Source organism: Myotis davidii, unplaced genomic scaffold (assembly GCF_000327345.1).
Source record: "Myotis davidii unplaced genomic scaffold, ASM32734v1 scaffold359, whole genome shotgun sequence".
Lineage (NCBI taxonomy): Eukaryota > Metazoa > Chordata > Mammalia > Chiroptera > Vespertilionidae > Myotis > Myotis davidii.
In genome coordinates, this window is record NW_006290460.1 from 672,899 (window position 1) to 698,198 (window position 25,300).

Here is a 25,300-nt window from a genome sequence, read left to right on the forward strand (position 1 = left end):
AGAGAGAAACCAATGGAGAGTGAAAAACATTGCAGTCACATCCAGCTCATGCTACAGGGGATCTAGCCCACAACCTAGGCATGTGCCTGAATGGGAATCAAACTGGCAACCTTTTGGTGCATGGGACGATGCACAAGTAACTGAACCACACCAGCCAGGGCCTAGTTTATTTTTCTTAAATTCCTTTTTTTTATATTTTATTGTTGACATTATTACAGATGTCTCCCATTTCCTCCCTTTATGCATCCATCCACCCAACCCCCTCTCACCTCCCCCAGGTCTTTCCCCATTCTATTGTCTGTATCCATGGGTTATGCTTATATGTTCATATGTTCTTTGACTAATCTCCTCCTGTGCTCTCTCTCCCAACTCCCTTCCCCCCCTTTCACACACACACACACACACACACACACACACACACACACACACGTCTATTATTCTGCTTCCTGCTTCCATACCTCTGGCCTTTTTTGTTCATCACTTTATTTTGTTCTTTAGATTTCACTTATAAGTGAGATACCCATCTTTCTTTAACTGACTTGTTTTGCGTAGCATAATACTCTCTGGGTCCCTCCATGCTGTTTCAAACAGATATCCTTTTTTTACAGCTGCATTGTATTCCATTGTGTAAATGTAACACAGCTTTTTTATCTACTCATCTTTGATGGGCACTTGGGCTGTTTCCAGATCTTAGCTATTGTAAATAATGCTGCTATGAACATAGGAATGCCTGTATTCTTTCTAATTTGTGCTTTGAGATTCTTAGGATATACCAGTATTCCCAGAAGTTGATTGCTGGGTCAAATGGCAAATCCATTTTTAATTTTTTGAGGAATCTTCATACTGTTTTCCATAGTGGCTGTAGTAGTCAGCATTCCTTCCAGCAGTACTGGGATTCTCTTTTCTCCACATCCTTCCCAACACTTGCTGTTTGTTATTTATTAATGATATGCATTCTGGCAGGTGTGAGTTGATACCTCAGGATACAAATTTAATACCTGGAAATTTATGGCATTTTTATACACCAATAATGAACCTTTAGAAAGAGAAACTAAAAAAACAATCACATTTACCATTGTAACAACAACAAAAAAAAGAGATAGAGATACCTGGGAATAAACTTAACCAAGGAGGTAAAAGACCAGTACTCAGAAAACTATATGACATTGGAAAAGGAAATAGAGGAGGACACACAAAAGTGGAAGCATACACCATGTGCATGGACTAGAGTAATTAACATCATTAAAATGTCCATTCTACCCAAAGCAATCTACAGGTTAAACACAATCCCTATTAAAATACAAGTGGCATATTTCACAGATCCACATAGAATATTCCAAAAATTTATATGAAACAAAAAAAGATCCCAAATAGCTGCAAGAATATTCAAAAGGAAGAACAAAGTGTGAGGGATCACAATACCAGATATCCTATATTACATTGTAACCAAAATAGCCTGGTACTGGCACAAGAACAGGCATATAGACGTATGGAACAGAACAGAGACCCCAGAAATCAACCTACACCAATATGGCCAATTAATATTTGCCAAAGATGATAATAGCATACAATGGAATAAAGATAATCTCTTCAATAAATGGTGTTGGGAAAATTGGACAAGTACGTGCAAAAAAATGAAACTAGACCACCAACTTACACCGCACACAAGAATAAACCCAGACTGGATAAAAGACTTAAACATAAGTTGTGAAACCATATAAATCTTAAAAGAAAACATGGGCAGGAAATCTGAGACACCTCAGGTAGCAGTACTTTCACTGATACATCACCTAGGGTAAGGAAAACAAAGGAAAAAATAACAAATGGGACTACATCAAACTAAAAAGCTTCTGCACATCAAAAGAACCCATCAACAAAATGATAAGGGAATCTACGGTATGGGAAAACATATTTGCCAATGACATACCTGATAAGGGTTTAATTTCCAAAATATACAAAGAACTCATATACCTCAATACCAGGAAGACAATCCAATTTAAAAATGGGCAAAGGACCTGAATAGATATAATTCTTATCAGACCATGGGTGGTTACACAGTATTTAAAATTTACACATTTTAAAATTTGGGAACAAATTTCTTCATATCAGCCAAGCTCTATACATTTTGAGGAAGTTAGCATTTTAGTTAGGGAAATTAAATTAATTCAAGGTGAACATGACACAGATCCTGATGTACTTACTATGTGGATCTTATCACCCAAAAAATTCAAATATTTAATGTCATTTTTTATTTCATTAATTCAAAATCCTTTTATGAATATCTACTACTTGCAAGGCCTGTGAGGTCCTTTATATACATGTGAATAATGTCACCTTCCAGAATTGTTTAAGAATTCATCCAAGGTTTCTCCTTAGCCTATTTATTGCTCCATCATGTCTGAACTTGTTTCATATAATAAGCTACAGGTCTCTTTCTCATGCTAACACACATAATAGTGTGTTATTAACTATCCCTTCTTCAACCACTCCAAGATAAAATCAGATAAAATCATATTCAGCTACATTTTTACTTTGTAGTTTTTAACGTTTACATTTTTAATTTTGGACTTTTTAAAAACAAAAGGAAAAGGCCCAGGTGGCGTGGCTCAGTGGTTGAGCATCAACCTATGAACCAGGAGATCACAATTTGATTCCCAGTCAGGGCACATGCCCAGGTTGCAGGCTTGATCCCCAGTGTGGGACGTGCAGGAGGCAGCCAGTCAATGATCCTCTCTCATCATTGATGTTTCTATTTCTCTCCCCCTATCCCTTCTTCTCTGAAATCAATAAAAATATATATTTTTTTAAATAAAGAAAAGAAGCACTGTTCTAACCCAACCCTCGTGTTTCTCCTCCCTGTCTCTCTAGCTCCGAGGTTGGGTGCCCTCTCCCTGCGATCCCATGTGCAAGACGGTGGACTGGGCCCTGGCCGTCTGGCACCAGCTCAACTCCTGCCTGGCCCGCCTGGGCACACCTGAAGCACTTCTTGGGCCAAAGTATTTCCTGTCGTGTCCTGTAGTCCCAGGACATGCCCAAGTGACAGTGAAGTAAGTGTCATTTCACCTTACTTGCCTTTTTAACCTAGAGCCGTGGCTCATTTGTTTGAGAGTGAGAATGCTGGGGGTGCTACCTTGTGCTGTCATCAACATGGAGCGTCAGAGGACAGCTGTGACTTGTCTGTTGGCTCACTCCTAAGGAAACTAAGAGCTAGATAGCAGTTTTCCTCTTCTATAAAACTCTCATCAGAGTCACGTGTGACGAGCTGTGCAGGGTCGCCTGGGGAAGGCCCACATGAGAGATTCAGTCAAGTATCCTGTAACCACACAAACCAAAACCTTACATTCTGTTGATGAATTAAAAGCTTCTGCTATGTCAATGAGACTTAGGTACTGTCCATGCTTTTCTTTGCAGCAGCTTATGAGAACAGACATATAAATAATAAGGTTAATGAAATAGAAAATCAGAATGAAATTGAAAAGGAGAAAAAAACTTGTCACACTCCAGCTTAGTAAGGGTTCTGTGATCAGCTGTCAGCTTTGTTCTGCAATTTCTGGCATCCTGGGCAGAAATCCATTTTAGAAAGCAGGGATGCAAATAATGTATCTTCTTTATTATGAGACAAACTGTCAATTAAAGCCGATTGGGGGAAAGGAAGAATTACCATGTTTAAAATATACACAGCGTTACCTTGCTACAGAGCAGAAATACAGCCCAGCCAGCGGCTCAGTAAGAAGAGAAGCACTGTGCTAGCCCAAGCCCTCGTGTTCTGCTGGCTCAAAGGTCAGGTGCTCTCTCCCTGCGACCCCATGTGCAAGACAGGTGACTGGGTCCTGGCCTCTGGCCCCAGCTCAACTCCTGCCTGGCCCGCTTGGGCACACCTCAAGCACTTCTTAGGCCAAAGTATTTCCTATCTTGTCATCCTGTCTTGTACACCAAAAAGCTTTCAGGTTTGATCCCCGGTCGGGGGTGTACAGGAGGCAGCTGATCATTGCTTCTCTCTCTCCCTTCCTCTCTCTAAAAATCAATAAACATATCCTCAAGTGAGGACTTTAAAAAAGTAAAAATACATTTATAACTCTAACTATGCCCTTTTTCATCAATATTACAATTACAATTAAGCCTTTCACATCCAGAATCTCAAGCTTCTTAGGAGCCAACTTTGGCCTTTCCTATCAGGAGCACAGTCACTGTCAAGAACGAGATTCGTACCCTATTTGCAAGCTAACAAGTTATTCTGCCACAGGTTCAGGGTTCGGGGTCAAAGGCCAAGGAATTCATCCTTCACAACACAGCCCAGCCTAGGCTTCATATTTCACTGATTCCCCGAGCTCCTCAAGTCCCCCTGTGCGGTGCACAGTGACCCAGGTGGATTCTGGCTTTGCAGGAGTCACAGCTGCAGAGCTCCCAGCTTGGGAATCTCCAGGCTTCTAAGGGGGGTGCTGTCAGACCAGCCCACCCTTTGTCCTGGAAGGATACATTCCATTTATTATCCTGGCCAGGACACACATCTGCCCACTGCTCCAGCAGACACGGGCTCTGTCTTCCAAGGCTGCATGCTCTGCTGACACCCTTCGAAAGATAGTCCAGAATAAAGCTGACATACAGTGTGAAATAATGTCGTGGAGAAATGTCTCCCAACAGCCATATGAAAGAACTCATTTAAAAAAAAATTATCATCTTTACCCCTTTAGCACTTGTAGAAGTAACTGTGAAAGTTTGATTTTTTTTCTATATTCTGTATTGTTGGGGTTTTTTGCTTGAATTACATATCACCAGGCAGTAACAGAGAAGCTTATGATAGACAGGTGCATGATACTTGGGTAAGTTTTAACAGTTTTAAAAGGCTTTGAAAAATTTCCTCTTCTGGGAGATGTGGGTTTTGGCTCTATCACCTTAATCAGTTAAGGCTACAACAAAATATAATCTTTTTTTGAAGGAATGTTAATTGGTGTTAGTTACTCCAAATTTGTTCCACTGCTACAGTCATTAATGCAAAGGTCTGCCTGAGGCTGGTTGACCCGTCCCCTTTCTGCAGGACTTTGCCCACCCGAGGGCAGAGACTGAGCCCTGGCCTTGGGGCAGGCAGATATAATTTGCCAGTGATTACAAGGTGGATCCCAGTTTCAGAAATCTATATATTTAAAAGGCTAAGTGACTGGCCGGTATGTGTGATGCACACTGACCACCAGGGAGCAGATGCTCAATGCAGGAGCTACTGAGCAACAGCAACTTCGTAGACTACCCTCTTGCACTTCTGGACCCTTTAGGGGGTGTTGGACTGCCAGTTTGGGGCCGATCCCAGTAGGCCAGGCTGACTGACCCCACTTACCAGAGGGACCCCACTCACTCTGCAGATGCCCTTCAAGCCCCAGAGCTGCCCCAGGTGTGGCTATCCAGGGAGGGACCATGGGAGGTTGGCTCCAGGGTGCATCCCACTCATCTCACCCAATCCCGCCCCACCAGCCACCTTCTAATTAATTTCCTTTCACTGTGCACGAATCCGTGCACTGGACCTCTAGTATTAAAATATTAAAGTACATGTGTGTCTTATTAAGGAAATAAAGCACATAAGTTTTAGCATGTAAACACAGACCTTCAGGCATATTTTTTCCAGACTTTTTCTGTCTATAAATTTACCTTTCTTTCCATGTATTATTTTCTTTTTTAAAAAGTATTTTTATTTAATTTATTGGGGTTACATTGGTTAATAAAACTAGTTTTCAAGTGTACAGTTCTATGATACATCATCTGTAGATTGCATTGTTGTTTACCCAATCTAAAGTCAAATCTCTTTTGATGTATTTTATTCATGCATTCATCCAATGCACACTTGGCATCGATTCCTGATGACAAGGATCTTACAAAGTAAAAGGAGAGGGACATGTAAGCAGTCAGTTTCATTTGAAATGCATTGTATTTATGAGGCAAAGTCAAACTACTTTGGGGTTAGATTATTACACTTGTCCCAGAACTTACCTGGGAAAGCAAGTATATCTTTAGAAACACTTATCTTTTTTATGGTCTTCAAACTGTCCTTTGTAGAGTTGTGTGTAATTCCTGCGCAGCCTGGTACTAACTAGGGGTCCACCCCTCTCTTGCAAGGTGGATGTCCAAGCTGTGGAATGCTGTCATTGCACCCAGAGTTCAAGAAGCAATATTGTCAACAGCCTCAGTGAAAAGACAGCCTGGCCTTGTGCAAACAACTGCCAAGAAGCACCTTAGCCAAGGACAGCGGACTGTGGTGAAAGCTGCTCTCAGCATCTTGCTCAATAAAGCCTTTCTGCGTGGCTGTCCCCTCCAGAGAGCAGGTATGTGGGTTCCTACTGAGAGGAGAGGAAATCTACACTCTTAGGTAAAACTTGTTTACTTTGTTACTAGGGAGCTCTGTTTTTCCTCCTTGTAAATGGAGAAATTATCTCAGCATTAATAAACAGTTCACACCATCAGCCCAGAACTGTCTCTCTGTCTTGCCGTTACTGGCTCATGTTTAAATTATAGGCCTCCAAGTAAGTGTGCTGGGTCACAAAATTCCTGCTTGGGTATTAAGCAGGCCCGTGATTTTGAAGAGTCTTTTTCTTTGAGAATTTTGCCTTGACTATGAAACTGCAATACATGCTGGAGTTTTATAATTATCTCAATTGTGTGTTAGTAAATTGTGATTTTTTTTAAGTGATTGGATACAAAGTCACTGAATAAAATGAGAATTTTACTGCATTATCACTACCTTACTTTTGGCAAAACATGATTTGTGTTGTTTCAGAGCTCCACCAACATGCAGTTGATTTCAAAGGAGGAAGTTTCCCTTTGTTCCTAGTTTCAAGTTACAACAGTTGTAGCAAGAAGAAAGGAGAGAGTGGTGCCTGGAGAAAGGTGAGCACCGGTCCTCACAAGAAGTCTGGCCAGTTCTCTTCCCCCACCTGGAAGAAGCCAGTCCAGAGTGAGAAAGGTAAGAGGGGCCGGCATGCTGTCTAGAGGTACCAGGGCACGGGGTCTAGTTTCTGAATATAAATGTGTTTTTTGTTTTTTTTTCACTGTGCATTCAAAACAAAATTCTGGATATCTCAAAGCACATTTTCATAGAATAAAAAAGTATGTAGTAGGTACATTTTCAAAAATATTTTGGAGCCGCTTTCCTGAAAATAATTTTTCATACTAGAATTCTGATACTAAATTTATCTTTACTGTGTTAGTGATCTTTTTAAAATTATTTGATATTTGTGGTGTCCACATTTAAATTTTTGTAATGCAATAATTGCACTTTGGCATATTTCCCTCCTTTTACGCGTCACCCCTAAGTCAACCTTAAATTTTTAAAAGTATGTGTGCAGACGTATTTGATGCCAGTTAAGACCTTTATATGTGAATTGTTTTGCATATTTCTTTTTCATATGATTTGCCCAGTTCTATTCTAGGCAATGGAAATAGAACACAGAACATAGCGACAGTCCCTGCCCTCATTGAGTTTACAGTCTAATGAATCATTAAACAGACTCTAAATAACGGGATGGCACTTATAGAAAAGAAATACCTAAGTTTTCATCTAACGAAGAAGAGATAACACATTTATCTCTCTCCTTTGGTTTTGATAATAAGATATTTATACAAATTATAAATGTCCTTCCTTAAAGAAAATCCATATTTGGAAAAGATGTTCGAACCTCATCGGCATCGTGGGTTTCTGATACATGTAATTAAGTTTATGTTGTGAGGAGCCACCTGCAACTATTCTGTTTGGTGTCATTATATGCCAACTGTATAGCAGTAGGGTTGCTAAATAGGAGAATACACTTCCTAAAATTTAAAACTAAAACATTTTGTTCATCAATACATTTTCATAGTGTAGCCTACATTTTGATTTTTAAGAAAAAAATTAGTATGGTTTTTAACCATAGTAATACATGCTGGAATTTTATAATTATCCCAATTGTGTTAGGGATTATTTTTTTGAAAAGTGATTGGATAGAAAGTCACTGAATAAAATGAGAATTTTACTTATACTTTTTTGTTTTATGTATTGATAATAGGATACATTCTGATCCCAAGATCTTGTTGTTACTTCCCAAAGAATGTTTAAGTCAGGGAATAAACTCATTAGATTCCAGTCCCCAAATTTATCACAGAGATTCCCCAAGTAACTCTCTGCAGCAAGAATTATACCTCTTACTTATTTATCCCAGTATGGTATAAAAAAGAGTTCTAAGATGAGGATTATCACCTTCATTTACAGATAACAACCAGGATGTTCAGAAACCCTTGGCTACCTGCTCAAAATCCCCTCTCCTGGAGACAGTATTTTTGTTTGTAGTGCAATGCTGTTTTATGACAATCTAATCCTGTGGCACATGTAATAATCCATAAGCACCCAGATAAGTAAACACCCATCAAGACTTTTTTAAAATATATTTTTTATTGATTTCAGAGAGTAAGGGAGAGGAATAGAGAGATAGAAACATCAGTGATGATAGGGAATTATTGATTGGCTGCCTCCTTCATGCCCCCTACTAGGGATTGAGCCCACAACTCGGGCATGCTCCCTTGACTGGAATGGAACCTGGGACCTTTCAGTTCGCAGGCCGATACTCTATCCACTGAGCCAAACTGGCTAGGGCCCATTCAGACTTTTTATTATCCTTTCCAAGTTTATTACAATTTCTATAGGATTTAGGACCAACTTATTTCTTGAGCTAAATAATTACCTAAACAGTAAATCATTGTCAATATTTATACTTGTTGACAAACAAAATCAATAAAATGAATATAAATTTAAAGCAATATTATGGAAATACTAGTAAATCTAACTCAGAAAACTGAATTAGAAATGATTTTTTAATTTATATTTTTGATGATTATAGTTTTAAAGTATTTGACATAATATATGCTTTGAAACATGAAACTTTATTTGAAAGATTTATAAAATTCTAATGTATAGTTTACATGGATTTCAACAAAAAGTTTTATAAAATCTAAAAACTAATTTTACGGAGGGTCAAGATGATGGCATAGATAAACACAGTTTTCTTCTCCTCCCAAAACCACATCAAAATTACAACTAAATTGTAGAACAACTATCATTCAGATCTACCTGAAATCTGGCTGAATGAAGTCCTACAAGTAGAGAATTGAAGAAGCCACATTGAGACTGGTAGGAGGAGAAGGAGGTGTGGAAAGAGCTGGCCCAACACCTACATGTGGTGTTCTTTTAATCAGGAAGAATATCTTGACTGGGGAGATCTATATGAGAAGCAAGGGGTCCAAGCCCCAACCGTTTATGGGAGGCTCCTGTGCTGGGAAGAAAAGTCCTCAAAACTTTGGGCTATAAAAACCAGTGGGGATTGTGGCTGAATGACATGAAAGCTGCTGGAGTCCCAGGCAGTTCCTGCTAAAGGGCCCTTGCATGGACTTACTTGGACTCACTCCCTCTGAGCTCCAGAACTGGGGCAGCAGCTGAAAGGATCCAGGGACATACGGAGAGGAGCTAAATTGTCTGGCATCAGGGCAAGAACTAGTGGGCAGCTTTCTCACAGACAGAAGTACTGGCAGAGGTCATTCATTGTTCCTGTGCTGAGACCTCCCCTGCTACAGACCCAACAGGCAGGCACCATATCTGAGTCTCCATCAACCTGGTCCACACTGTTTGTCCTGTCCTGGTGATTTCCTGAGACCCCATATCACACAGTTTGTGGCTCCACCCAAGCTGTTTACAGTGGCATTTCCACATGAATGGCCTGTCTTGTCTCATGCTTTGGACTTTCCTAAAATCTCTCAAACAAGCAGCAACTGGTGACATCATGCCCCAAATCTCTTGATAAGTGGCCCCAGGCCCGGCACTAGCAGCAGCCTGCCTTGGTTCACAGCTTGGCCTCTCCTGGGCACCTCCAAGCCCAACACAAGTAGCAGCCACTTACACATTGCTTGATAGCTCTTGCCAGGTGGCCCCAAGCAGGATACTGGAACTAGCTGACTTTGCACGTCCCAGGAGGCCTCAGAGCCAGTGCACCCAGTGGTTAGCTTCAGACTGAACCAAATTACAACCCTACCACATCCATGAATGACACACTCAAGGGGTAGACTCAGTGAGCACCAAAGCCCCACTGAAGAAAGTCCTGATCCATAGGGATGACTCCTGCACAGCAGCTCTTCCACTGTAGTACCAGCTGGTCCTCGTAGCCAGTTGCTTTGGGAGTCAATTCCTCTTAGTGATGCCAACAGCAACCAAGGCTCAACTACAATACAACAGTGCACACAGTCCACACAGGGGTGTACCTAGAGTACCTCCTAGCTCAGGAGACTGGGGAGGCTGAGCCCTGGGCCCTACAGGACACCTACTACATACACAAGGCCATTCTACCAATTCCAGGATACAAGGCAGCACTACATAATACATAGAAATAAACACAGGGAAGCAGCCAATGAGAAGACAAAGAAACATATGGAAGCAACCAGTGAGGAGACAAAGAAACATGTCGCAAATGAAAGAACCAAAGAAATCTTCATCAGATAAACTAAATAAAATGTTAGCAAGCAAACTACCAGAGGCAGAATTCAAAACAATGGTTATATGGATGCTCAAGGAAGTTAATGACAATTTCAAGGAACTTAGTGAGAACTTCAAGGAACTTAAACATCAACGACATGGAAAAGGACCAGTCAGAAATGAAGGATACACTAACTGAAATGAAGAATAATTTACAGGGAAGCAACAGGAGAGTAGAAGATGCTGAGAATCATATAAGCAATTTGTAATATGAGGAAGTAAAAAACACCCAATCAGAACAGCAAAAAGAATAATTCAAAAATATGAAAATAGTGTAAGGAGCTTCTGGGACAACTTCAAGCATACCAACATTTGCATCATGGAGGTGCCAGGAGGAGGAGAGAGAGAGAGAGAGAGAGAGAGAGAGAGCAAGATATTGAAAACTTATTTGAAAAAATAATGACAGAAAACATCCCTTACCTGGTGAAAGAACTAGACATACAATTAAATGAAGCACAGAGTCCCAAACAAGATGAACCCAAAGAGACCCCCACACCAAGACACATCACAATTAAAATGCCAAAGGTTAAAGGCAGAATCATAAAAGTGGCAAGAGAAAAGCAGTTAGTTACCTACAAGGGAGCGCCCATACGACTGTCAGCTGATTTCTCAACAGAAACTTTGCCAGCCGGAAGGAAGTGGCAAGAAATATTCAAAGTGATGAATAGCAAGGACCTACAACCTAGATTACTCTACACAGCAAAGCTATCATTTAGAATTGAAGGTCAGATAAAGAGCTTCACAGACAAGAAAAAGTTAAAGGAGTTCATCCCCACCAAACCAATATTACATGAAATGTTAAAGGGTCTTCTTGAAGGAGAAGAAGGAGAAGGAAGAGAGGATCAAAAATATGAACAATAAAATGGCCCTACATACATACCTATCAACAATTGAATCTAAAAATCAAAATAAATGAGCAAGGAATCTAATGGACAAAATAAACTGATGAATAAAATAGAATCAGATGCATGGAAACATGGAACAGACTGACGAATCTTAGAGGGAAGGGGATAGGAGGGACAAGAAGAGATTATCCAAGGAACTTATATGCATACTAGAGGCTCAGTGCACGAAATTCGTGCACTGGGGCAGGGAGAGTCCCTTAGCCTGGCCTGTGCCCTCTCACAGTTCAGGAAAACTAGGGATGTCCGACTGCCATGGAGTTGGGACAGGCTCCTGCCACTGCCACTGCGCTTGCCAGCTGTGAGCTGGGCTCAGGGCTTCTGGCTGAGCAGCACTCCCCCTGTGGGAGCACACTGACCACCAAGGGACAGCTCCTGCATTGAGCTTGGTGGTCAGTGCATGTCATAGCGACTGGTCGTTCTGCCGTTTGGTCAATTTGCATACTAGCCTTTTATTATATAGGATATGCATTAGCTGTGGTCACAGATAATAGGGTGCTGAAGTCTTGGGGTGGGGCAGGATCTGGGTGGAGAGGGTACTGGGGGGCAGGGAGACATCTATAATATGCTCAACAATAAAGATTTTTTAAAAACTAATTTTACAGAGTGAAATTCATGGGCCTTGAATTTTAACCAACATCATGAATAGATGAATAAACCAAAGATTGACATATCTTTCTGTTTATTGTATTTTTTTTATAACAGACATTTGTTTCCCAATAATTGCACTTGATATAGGGTTGATTTGGGGTGGGGTTTTTTACATCGTTTTTTAAAAAAATCAAAATCAGAACCACTCTGCATCCCATGCAGATCGCCATGGAAGATCCTAAAGTTATTAGAGATGCCTCTTTCTTTCCTGACCTCAAACAGAAAAGTACGATGTCAGGTCATAGGCTAATGGACTGCAGGGCCCACATCTGGACACTTTTGGTCATTAGAGGAAGGCACTAGTCAATGCTTTCTGGCAATGACAAAAGTATGAGTAAAGAAACTAGTACAGCCCTAACCAACCGGTTTGGTTCAGTGGATAGAGCGTCGGACTGAAGGGTCCCAGGTTCGATTCTGGTCAAGGGCATGTACCTTGGTTGCGGGCATATCCCCAGTGTAGGGGGTGTACCAGAGGCAGCTGATTGTGTTTCTCTCTCATCGATGTTTCTAACTCTCTATCCCTCTCCCTTCCTCTCTGTAAAAAATCAATAAAATATATTTTTTTAAAAAGAAACTAATACAAGAGATTATGTCTGATTATTGGCTTTTAATAAGGATATATTCAATTTACTTTTCAAAATTATTCTTTAGAGCAGTGGTTGTCAACCTTTCAGACCTCACAGACCACCAGTGGCCTGCAGACCACCAGTTGGCGACCACTGCTTTAGAGATAATGTACACTAGCAATATTCATACAATTTTTAGTTCAATCAGAAGCAACTATAAAGCTTACAAAATTTAGTGTATTATAAAAACAGACTTTTTTTGAGTCTGAAATAGTTTTTAACAGTATTTTCTCAAACTTTTTTTACCATAACCCACAGTAAGAAATATGTTTTACATCATTACCAGTATACGCAAACCTATGCATTTGTGTGTATATATAACTGATACCATCGATATATTTACTGCAAGCAATGCAGTCGGATATTTTCTATTTTATATCTTTTTGTACACTGTTCATATTTCCTTTGCTGTATAATGCATAGCAGTTAAAAGTTAAGTTTCTATAAGTACACTTCTCATGCCACACCCACTGTGATACATTATGGGGGCCCACACATCAGAAACCGCACTTGATCGGCCTGGTCAGTGCTGGAAGGCAAAGGTAGAGAGGGAGCGGCTTGACTAGTGAGAAGAAGGACCATGGATAAAAGCAAAATTTAGGATCCTGAATTGAGCTTCAGGTGGTGTTAGTTGGACTTACTTCAGGGAACCTTCCCCCAGCGGCTGTGCAGGAAGCTACATCTGGAGACTCTGCCCTAAGGAAAACCCCTCAGGAGATGGATTCAGTTAAAAAACAGTTTAGAAGTGCAGTTTAGTCGCGCTGCATAGACCATAGTCTGTTTCTTTCAAATACAGAGTTCAAGATGCACAGGGACAGGGATTCATGCCACTGGAATGATTACATTTTTCCTTGCAGGTATCAAAAGTACAGCAAGATCACAGCTGAACTGTAACAGGAGTGCTTCTCTGTCAAAACAAAAGTAAGTTCCCTTTCAGATTAACTCAGAGCAAACAATACACACTCTCGTTTTAGTTGTGCAACTATTATACTATTAATATAATTTTAAAGCAATTTGTTGAAAAGATTAGAAATATTATTAGCTTCATTTTTATCAAACTTTGACATAAGGATATGGTAAAATCCTGTATTTTTACATTTTAAACAGACTTTAGATGACCGATTCTATTTTTTTTACAACTTTCTGCTGCCCCACCTTCCTCACCTGAATTTTTCCCCAAAGAGCAAACACTGAGTTTTATCCCAAAAAGCAAACCATTTCTAAAGTAATAGTGTTTTATTCCCCCTGGAATTTATTTCTGTTTCTGAATAAAATGCATATGCTTGCTGTTCCTTCATTTACCCGTTTTAGTAGTATCTGTTGTTGCTATCATTGAAGATAAAAACTTGGGAGGTACATTGTTTTTGAGACCAGACATGTCTTGTTTTTATGATTTCACTCTTAGTTTATGTTATCAGGATTATATATGTTTGTGGGTTGGAAATAATTTTCATTTGGAATTTTAGGCCGATGGCTCCATTTTCCTCCAGTTTCCATTTGATTTCTAATGTTTTCATTGCTCCAATCCTCAGAAACCTATTGGACTTTTTAAAGTCTTTATTGTTGAAAGTATTACATGTCCCCCCAAAGTCAAATCTTCTTCTGTCATCTTACATTAGGAGCTCCTTTTCCCCCACCCCTTTCCCTCTGTCAGCCACCACGCTGCTGTTCTTGTTCAGGAGTTTCAGTTTTACATCCCACGTATGATTGAAATCATATGGTTCTTAGCTTTTTCTCACTTACTCATTTCACTTAGCATAACGTTCTCCAGGTCCATCCATGTTGTTGCAAATGGCGCTATTTCATCCTTTCTTATGGCTAATATTCCATTGTGTATATAGACCACATCTTCTTTATCCAGTCCTCTAGCATGGGACACTTTGGTTGTCTCCATATCTTGGCCACCGTGAATAATGCTATAATAAACATATGGGAGCTTATAAAAAAACAAACAAAACCCCCCCCGTATACATTTGAGTACCATTTCCACTTAAGACATATAGATTATTGAAAGCAAGGGAATTGTGGGAATCTCTGAAATGGCCCTCAATAAATGACACTACTGTTTCCCACCCAAGCTTTGAACTAGTTGAGAAATAAAACAAAAAGTTAATATGGAGGTCAGATCATCACCTAGTTGTAGTTTTGATTTGCATTTCCCTAATTGCCTGTGAAGTTGAACATCTCTTCATGTGTCTGTTGGCTGTTTGTATGTCTCTTGGGGAGAGGTGTATTTTCAGGTCCTCTGCCCACTTTTGATTGGGTTGTTTGTTTGGTATTGAGTGTTATGAGTTCTTTTTATATTTTGGAGATTATACCTTTGTCTGAACCACTATTTACATATATCATCTCCCACTGATTTTTTTTAATATATTTTATTGATTTTTTACAGAGAGGAAGGGAGAGAGAGAGAGAGTCAGAAACATCGATGAGAGAGAAACATCAATTAGCTGCCTCCTGCACATCTCCTACTGGGGATGTGACCGCAACCCAGGTACATGCCCTTGACCGGAATTGAACCTGGGACCTTTCAGTCCGCAGGCCGAAGCTCTATCCACTGAGCCAAACCAGTTTCGGCCACTGATTTTTTTTAATGCCAGATTTACAGAAACATATTTGCTTCAGATGTTAAATGTTTACAGTGATAATATTATTTTCTTATTGCTCTTAGAGAATTGTTGATTATTTTAGCTTACAAATTTTGAGGTAAAGAATGATTTGGTTAATCATATACTAGAAATGTTGGGCAGTTTGCAAATAGTAGCCCAATAAATGCTGTGCCCTGTTATTATCAGAGAAATGCATGGATGGCCTTTCTCTGTTGCTAGCAGAAATAGGACCTTTATCATCTCAAGAAAAAGAACTTTGAGACTCACACAGGAGGATGAGTGCTCTTTACTTGTGTAGAGTTACATCTTTTCCAAAGTTCCATTTCCTTAATCTAGTCCTGGAAAATATTCAGCTGGGGATTCAGTGGAGCTAGAAGCACAGCCAGCGTCCAGGTTCCGTTCCATGGTGGAGCTGGGTCTGGTTTAGCAATAGGCTGGTTGCACATTAGTCCATTGTATGGCTCACATAGTCCGTGAGCCACGTGGGCGAGTGCAGGAGCGTGAGAGTCCCACAAGCCAGGAGTCAAGCCCAAGCAAGGAAAAGCTTACAACCCAACAGCAAGAGGGCAAACTCCTTTGTTTAGGGGATTAAATATCCTAAATCTTCTCGGGCCAATGACCTGTTGCCAGGTGTGACTAACAAGCAAGTACTTACCTAAGTCACCCAGACTTTCCTGGGCATGTGTTACACTGCAGCTTCCTGGCAAGGCTGCACGGATGTCATGCCTATAAAATGTGGCCTCCCTTGTTCCTTTCTGTTCATTTGTTACCAGTTAATTACAATGGTATAAAGACGCAACTATTATATTTCATGAGTTGTAATCTCTAGGCCAAAGTAGAATTGACTCTCTTATTTCTTTGCTGAAAATGAATGGAAATACTTATGCCTTGGAAAAATAAGGTAACGGTTAAAATTTTGCAGGTAACAATTAGGACCCTGTCCCTGGTTTACAGAATTACAGACGCAAGGAGAGTGAAGAGAGAGGAGAGAGATAAAGGGAATGGCATCACATGCTTCTTTCTGTGAGGCCTGTTATATATATAATTTTCCCAGTAACTCCATAATGCAGCATAAGGAATCCATTGCAGAAGGGAACCCAGAAACTGAGGTGTTAATCGTTGGGGGGAGCAGAAAATGAATCTGACCCATGGCCACATTGCCAGTAAGTGTTAGAGCCAAATTTGAAATCCTTATTTGTTCCATGGTATCACACTGCCCCCTGCACCACAGTGTATAGTTTCTTAGCTTTATCCAGCATTGGAGACAAGGAAGGAAAGGGAGGATTAAGGAGACAGGAATGTTGTCAGTCAAGACTTCTTTGTGAATAAAATTTGCTCCTATTGAGAATTGTGTGGAGGAGGTATCAAAGTCCTGTGAAAGAGGGTTGTTGCGTTAAATGACATTTAAAAGATTTTTTTAAACAATGTTCCTACCGCACATCAAATCTTAAGACAGGTACAGTGTCTAGATTTTCATATTAGGGGTTGGGTTGTGGCTCTCACTTTAAAAACTCTTTTCTGAACTTTGTGTTGGGTCTTTAGAGAATGACCTGTCATTGAGGTTGGACTTGGATCCAAGACTCTGTCTGGATTCGGATGATGAAGCAGACCTTGTCAAGGAGCTTCAGAGTATGTGCTCCAGCCAATCTGGGTCTGACATGAGCAAGGTAAGCTGCACAAACAGGGAGGGCGTTAAGGGACTCCATCCAGCAGTCGGGAGACTTCTTGGAGCTACATTATAATGCTCATTCCCTGAAAGAAGTCCCTTAGGGAACAGCGTGGTTAATGCTCCAGATCAGAGCAGCGCTTGCCTTGCTCTGAAAAACCCTTTTTTCCAAAATATTATTTATGCAATAGGGATCTCCATTTAAGCACAGATTGCTTTTCTAAACTCTGAAAAACCTGAAGCTAAAATTGCATGTGTTCATTATAGCTCAAATCACACCAGCACCTTCGGTGCAGCATTGGTTTAAGTCTGTTCGTTTCCTCAGGCTTTTCCCTAACGTTGGCAGCAAGTCATCTATCAGTAAGAGCATCACAGAAGGCAGAGCAACTGCAACCACTTTCCTTACAAATAAGAAACATAATTGGCCTGTATCATGTCCATAGTCATAGTCTTTATGCTGTGAAAAGTGAGATGCAGGTATGGGTATGTATCAGTGACCCACAGTCTGAAGGAAGGCATTAATAGCATAAAGTGCAGCCTGTTTCGGCATGCCGATATCTGCAGCCGATTGGACCAAAGTTCCTCGATAAATGCCTTTAAGTTGAGAGGGAGCATAACTTGTGCAGCTTCCACTGAAAGACTCAACTATAATATTTAATGAGTTGTAATCTCTAGGCCAAAGTAGCATTGACTCTCTTATTTAACTTTGCTGAAAATGAACTGAAATACTTATGCCCTGGGAAAATAAGGTAACGATTAGAATTTTGCAGTTTTTATATCCTTTCGTTTTTTTGCTAAGTGATTTTATTTTTCTTTAGGGCTCATTTGGTCATTTTTGTACTTTTTAAGTAGGCACTCCTCCCTTAGGGCAGTGGTTCTCAACCTTGGCTGCACATTAGAATCACCTGGGAATCTTGTTAAAATCCTGATTTCTGGGCCTCATCCTCCAGAAATTCTGTTTCTTTGTGATGGGGTAGAGCCACAATATTAGTAAGAAAGAAACAGAATTTTCAGAGGATGAGGCCCAGAAATCAGGATTTTAACAAGATTCCCAGGTGATTCTAATGTGCAGCCAAGGCTGAGAACCACTGCCTTGGGGCATGTTTCTCCTGCGTTTGCTGTTAACTCACATGAAGGCTTCAGTCTGCCATGGGAACAGCACAGGATTGAGGGTACGTTCTGCAGAGCTCCTGTCCGTAGATGGAAGAAGAGGAAGAGAACACTTCTGCTGCTGCTTTCCATTGACTTTAAGTTGTGCCTTGAGTGTGACAGTCTAACTGTGAAAACACAACTTGATTCATAGTATATTTTCCAGATTGCAGATTCCAGGGATGATTTAAGGAGATTTGATAGTCCAGGAAACAACCCTACTTTTTCACCAGCTGTTCATAATCTAAGAATGCCAGTGTCACAAAAGGTAAGTGTTCATTTGCCCCCAGAATCAGACAAACATGGATAGCTTCAGAATTGACTTCACAAACCTTCTTTCAATGTGAATCACAAAGTTATTTTTAAAGCACAGCTATGAAGTGAGAAATAGGATAGAGGTCAATATGTTAATTAGTTAAGCAAAGTTGTAAAGCTTACTGTTTAGATAATAACTTGAAAGAATGACCAGAAAAGCATTACTTTTAATCCTCACCTGAGAACATGCTTTTTTGTTTGTTTTGTTTTTTGTGAATCCTCACCCAAGGTTATTTTTCCATTCATTTTTATAGGGAGAGTGGAAGAGAGAGGGAAACACAGAGAAAAACATCGAGGTGAGAGAAGCACATCAATTGGTTGCCTCCTGCACAAGCTCTGACCAGGGCCTGGGCCGGGGAGGAGCCTGCAACCCAGATACCATTGCCCTTGTAGGGTTGTTTCCTGGACTATCAAGTCTCCTTAAGTCATCTCTGGAATCTGCAGTCTGCCCTTGACCGGAATCAAACCTGGGACCCGTTGGTCCGCAGGCTGACACTCTATCCACTGAGCCAAACCGGTTAGGGCCGCAGCAGTACTTTTTGTTAACTTCTGTTTGAGACCTAAAATTATATTCCAAAATGTGGGGTGTCTTTTGAGAAGGTCTCCATTTGTTTTCATTTGTGTCTGGGTTGCTTCATTTTAAAATGTATTGTTTTTATTTTCATTTGAGAACTTTTATGATTTACTGCATTTTGGAATTTTAAAGTTAATTACAGCAAAGGGCAGAGCAATTAATATAAAGATATTTTATGTTTAAAAAAATCTTATTTTTAGCTTAGTTTCTTAACTTGCCTGAACATGCATCATGTTTCATTGAGAGACTTTCCTTTAAAAACAAGTCAGAATGACACCTAGAAGAGCCAGGATTCCAGAAGACTTCATCATTTACCTCTCTAAATAACTTCCACAATTGGTTTAATAAATTCCAAGAGGCGGACCAGCATGGTACTCCTGGGTGAACAGAAACAATAAAACTATTTCTCAGCCAGGAGCTATTTTGTGCGGGTGCTGGTCTTGCAGAGGCATTTAGTAATATGTGGTTTGCTCACCAAGCCATGTCAATTGGGGCTCACACCCTGTTCTCATCCACTCCCCTGTGGCTTCCAGAGGCCTCTCTTCAGTGCAGAGTGGGACTATAAAGTGAGGGTGGTGAGACTATTCCATTATGAATCCTTATCCGATCACCTGGCAGCCTGGGCCCCTGTTCTCACTGCTTCACTAGGCTTCGGTTCTGATGAGTTATATGTGAAACTATGTGAGCTGTGTGCATTGGGGGAAGAGGTGGGGGCCAGGAGGTAGTGGCAAGGCTGAGTCCCACATAAAAATGCATAACATGATGACCTGTAAAGACGAACATGCCCTTTCTGGCTCACCTCATCATCCGTCTGCTTTTTTCTTTGTCTTCAATCGGGAACAGTTTGGAAGCACAGCAAAAGCTTGATTTGGAGAGCGCGTAAGGGAGGATGATCTGAGGAGGTAGCCGGAGGCACTGCTGAGAATTCTGGCTAGAAAATACTTGTTCAGGAGCTGTCCCTGAGCTTTGGCTGGGAGCACATTTCTTGGTGTGCCACGCCCACTCTTTAGGATTCCTTGTGCAATAGCCAGTGGAAGGAGCCATGAAGGTCTAGGAAGAGCAACAAGGAGTCACTGTTTCTCCACAGGCCAAGTCACTTTCTGTATAAAAATGTTGACTGGTAGTGACCAGCTGCCTTTGTTTCAGTGTCAAATGGAGACCCCGTTTTGTACCTCTGCCTCCCTGTCACATGACCCTGTTCAGTTGCTACCATAAGGTAACTAACTATCCATCCAAAATAGTACTGCAAGTGGGATAAGTTCTGGGCAGCTCAGGACAGCTTTGTTTTACTAGGAAAAGGGATATTTTTTGAAAAGTATCCTTTTATACTCGCTGGACTCATAAAAAGAAACGAGTCAGGTGGTTGTTTAAATGTGATTTGATGTGGGTGGACATTAGGGCAGTGACCCACAGACCACATTTGGAGGGACTTCCCCAATGGCTGGAAGATGTATTTCTAAGGACCTGTCAGCAGAGGGCAGAGTAGCACGCGGCACCCTTCTGACAGCTTGGCAGGCTCGCTCCCTTTCTATCCTCACCTGGCATTTCTTGGTTAGAGGCCCAGCTTCTTCTGTTATCAGGAAGCAATTCCCTTTAGAAGAGCTCTCTGGCTTGCTTGGAATCATTTCTACTGTGCGGCCACCATTTTACACTGAAAGACATGAGTGAGTAAATTACCCTCCTACTCCTCATTTGCTGTAATATAACGCATTACTGCTCCAGCAAAGAGAGCACAGTGGGCTTCGTTAATTGCATGGCATGTTGGCCACCCTTCTAAATTTTTTTTTACATGCAAACATTTAAATCAATAGAATGAGCAGGTACTAACGAATATTTTCTTCTCATGAAAATGCAAATAAATCCCCCTAAAGCAAAAGTTCTTATCTTTGGCTACCTAAGGAAATTTGTTTGCTATGCTTTTAATCCCCAGTTCCCAAAAGGTTCCGATGTAATTGATCTGAGGTACAACCTGGACATGAATTTTCTAAAGCTCCCTGGTGATTCTTACGTGCAGCTGGGGCTTGGTTAGACCCATGGCTCTAAAGCATAGCTCTGCTCTGTTATCCTTATTTCCCACCCCATTCCTTTGGGTCCTCCCAAATGCATCTTTAGAAAGGTTGCTGTACCTTCATGTAACTTATTTCTACCTGTAATTTACTGTTCCCACACCTACACTTCTTCATGTCCCTTCTACCCAGGGAACTCTTCTCTCCTCTTCCCCTGTCACAGCCCTCTACGTCCTTGAAGCACCATCTCCAATGCCCTTTCCCCTCTAGAAAGCAGAGATTATAGCAGCCTTTTCGCTTTCAGCAGATGCTCAGGATTGAGTGAATGAATGGTTCTGAGTTAACAATATTTTGTTAAGGCTCTTTATGGACACTGCCTTCCTAGTGCACACAACATTATTAATAGTAACTTTATATGTTTCACACAGAGGACTCGGGTTTTAGTGCAGGAAGCATTAAACACCATTAACTTTCCCAGTCCTGGGCTCTGGTACTTCTTAGCTTTGGGGAAAACACCTCGAACCCTGTGCTCGGCTGCCAGGGTGGAAGGAACATGGCTCTGGGTTCTGGTCTTACACTCTCAGCCTTGAATGGATTCATTAGCCTCACTGAGCCAGTGGTTCTCCACGCTCTCATCCCACCTCCTCCTGTTCTGTCCTCACACCTCCAAGGACTGACGCAGACCCACATTCCTATGCTCAGCTTCAACACCCAAACCACGTTTCTAGTTGTGGGTGCTTCTTGGTACTTCATTCACGGGGGCATTTCCCGCCTCAGACCATAAAGATGCACACCCACCCCTTACCTCTCCACCCTGCACCCCCACTGCATGATGCAGATTAGGAGGCAGACAAGGATACCCTGAGTGCCTTCCCTCTGCCTGGGCCCTGGCACTACCTCTGTGGACTTCCAGAGGGAGGTCAAAGATTGTAGCGAAATTATTTATGGTTACACCTGCCTCTCTTCCTCATGAGTTCTGTATACCAATCGCTATCCATATGCCCTGTCTTCTGAATACTCTGTGTGCTGAATTTGCTGGTGTTTTAGACCGACTTACACATTGGGATGGGCCTTCGTAGGCCCACAACTAAGTCACATTTCACAGATTTCAGAAGACACGCAGGAGAATCCAACTCCCAGCTCAGGCCCAATTGTTACTTTCCATTAAGTATTTTGCCTGTTAAATTCTAGTTTTGCGTGTTAAATCTTTTAAAGATTACCTTGCTGGTAGTTATGTTATTGCTTTTAAATTTAAAAAAGGGGAAAGTAATCAGTGTCAACTGCTTCAGAGGCCGTGGAGTGGCTCACTTAGCAACTCACTTCACATTTGCTGGTTGGCAGGACTTCACACACTAGAGGGGCAGACACCTTGAGTGAACTTTAGGAGCCGGAGGCCTTGTCCCAGCTTCATCACTCTGTGGCTGTGGGCAGGCAGTCTTACCTGTCCGCTCTCCGTTCCCTCCTGGGCAAAGAGAGAGACGTGGACCATGGCTCATCCTCATGAGAGTTCTGGAACCAACACTGGCGAGACGAGAGCAAGCCTGGACGGTCTGGAGGCACCGAGTCATGGGATTGCTGCGCAGAAGCGTCACTCACCATGTCCGCTCCATTAGGGCAAGGACATCTCTCTTTCGTGTTCGCTGCCTGAATGCCAAGCACTTAGTCCAGTGCTCATCTGCTGGTGAAATGCTCCAAAAATATTTGTTGATTATTGAGTAGTAATCCAGGTTTTAGTTTGCAGATCTGAACGTGGAAAGCAGAAAAGTTAGGCGCCTCCCTCAGAAAAGGGAGGTGATTTGTACAGCTGCCTACCAATAGTTCGGTCCCAGTTGATCATTTCTATGAAACTCCTGTTGGTGAGGAGATCCAGGTTCTGGCACTTGACTCACTGACTCCTGCATCTCGTTTGTGACAGCACCAAGGGCCTGATGGAAATCTGTGGGAAGTTAGTCATGCAGCTTCGTCAATTGCCATTGCCTTTTCTCATGAGAACGCTGTGTAGGGAGGAGCTTCTGCATGGGTCCTCCGAAAGAGAGAGAGGAGAACGTGCTCCGACTGGCAATGAAAGTTGGTAGCAGCTTCAAATGTGACAAATTTCTTTTGTTCCTTTTCTCCGACAGGTCAGTCCTCTCAGCAGCCATCAAACCACCGAATGCAGCAACAGTAAATCAAAGACTGAGTTGGGTGATTCAAGAGTTACATCTTTCCTTCCTGTTCCTAGAAGTGAAGTTACACAGTGTTCCCAGAACACCAAAAGAAGCAGCAGCAGCAGTAATACAAGGCAAATAGAAATAAACAACAACTCAAAAAACGAGATTTGGAACTTACACACAAAATGAACACATAGAAAAATCTAACAACTAGGCCTGCCTACAATATTCTCACTCTTAACTTCTGTAAATTTCAAACAGAAACCAAGGACAACAAGATGTAAATACCTTCAAATGAATAAAATATTTTCACATAATATGAAGTATGAGTGCAGGACCACTATTCATTTTTTTGTAAAGAATGTATTTATAACCAATAATTTGTTGCTTTTTTTCATTTCTGTAAGATTGAACTTCAATATCAAGAAGTAATGCCAACTTTTCAAGTAGTTTTATAATAGAATTATTGTAATAGTTTTAATCAACATGTTCAGGGAGTATTAAAACAAAACTGTGTGTACTGTATACCTATATAATGTATATCTAAATATGTATATATTTAAGAAAGTCAAGGAATCATATTGCATCCTAAAAGTTACAAACTGTGTACAGTGTTGGCTTTGATAAAGTACCATTTTAAATGGAGATCATAATTTTATGTTCACTTGATGAGGAATGACTCAGAATGAGGCAATAACTAATCATTTCTAAACAATTACTTTCCATTAAAAGCCATATTAAGTATTTTGCCTGTTAAATTCTAGTTTTATGTTTTAAATCTTTTAATAGTTACATTGCTGATTGGTTTATCATGTATATTTATGCTTATGAGTTTGCATTATGACTGTAAAATACAAAATTATATAATGCAATAAAATGTTATTCTTTCTTATAAAAGTTTTGTACCTAAGTGGATATGAAAAAGATTACATAAGTGCTTCAATAAATTAATCCAAGAGTTAACTCCCTTTTCAATTTAATTCTGGTAGCATAACTGATATTTTTTAGAACTGTTTCTTCTAAAATTAATGAAATTACTCTTACTAATACAAATCAAAGTTAAGATGCTTTGACATCAAATAAAATATTGAATTAGAGCCTGGCCAGTGTGGCTCAGTAGTAGAGCATTGACCTATGAACCAGGAGGTCATGGTTCGATTCTGGTCAGGACACATGCCCTGGTTTCGTGCTCAATCCCCAGTATGGAGCATACAGGAGGCAGCTGATCAATGAGTCTCTCTTACTATTGATGTTTCTTTCTCTCTCTCCCTCCCTTCCTCTCTCTCTAAAATCAATAAAAAACATTTTTAAATATTTTCAAAAATACTGAATTAGTGAAATAATTTTGCTGTAGTTTCTATCAATAGCTCATAGTAACTTGTCCCTGCAATAATAGATATTTGTGTTCCAACTTAGGGACATTCATGAAATGTGTCCTACATGTTAGTATTTTACTAGCTGCTCACAAAAGGGCCCACCCGTTTTAGATAGTGGGTTTAAATAAAAATAAACATTTAAATCAAGCTCTAAAAATAAGGTGCTCACTGAACAAGCCACCTTCCTTTTTTTTTTCTTAGGTATCCCCCAAAAAGTATGATTTTATACTAAGAATAATTTATTTGTCTTAAAAGTATTGAAAGCCCTTTCTTGGTCAGAATGATTTACACTGAAGTACACATATGTGCATTGGTACTGTATTAAACTCTTAAGGAATGTCTGCAAGTATCTTTAAAAAAGTCAAAATGTGTAGTCAAGATTATGCCATACATAAGGGGTGACGTGGAAGAAAATCTATCAGGGAAGAATTCTAACAATGTCAGCATTTTGCCTGGGCATTACCTCTGCAAGGAGAATCTTGGAGTATATAGCTCGAACTGCATGTATAGAGAAGTGGGCAGTGAGATGGATGGGGTGTGGGGTGGCTAGAGTAAGGGACAAGGTGGGTGGATAGAAGAGACTGGAAGGAAATAGTCTTAGCTTAATGACTAGGCACTATGTTTTATACTAGAGGCCAGGTGCACAAAAATTTGTGCACTCGGGCGGGTGGGGGGGTCACTCAGCCCGGCCTGTGCCCTCTGGCAGTCTGGGACCCCTCGGAGGATGTCCACCTGCTGGCTT

General features: G+C 40.8%; 1 protein-coding gene across 1 annotated transcript in view; it reads left to right on the plus strand.

The window, feature by feature from the left end:
* The window catches only part of CTTNBP2 (cortactin binding protein 2), a 226,000-nt gene extending 201,855 nt beyond the window's left edge, over nt 1–24,145 (plus strand). The window contains 8 exon segments of the mRNA XM_015563768.1: nt 2,869–3,047; nt 6,103–6,308; nt 6,761–6,946; nt 13,571–13,634; nt 16,857–16,989; nt 18,304–18,405; nt 23,153–23,362; nt 23,364–24,145. Coding sequence (XP_015419254.1) covers nt 2,869–3,047; nt 6,103–6,308; nt 6,761–6,946; nt 13,571–13,634; nt 16,857–16,989; nt 18,304–18,405; nt 23,153–23,362; nt 23,364–23,396 — 1,113 coding nt within the window. The 3' untranslated portion in view covers nt 23,397–24,145.
* Nucleotides 24,146–25,300: the final 1,155 nt, after the last annotated feature.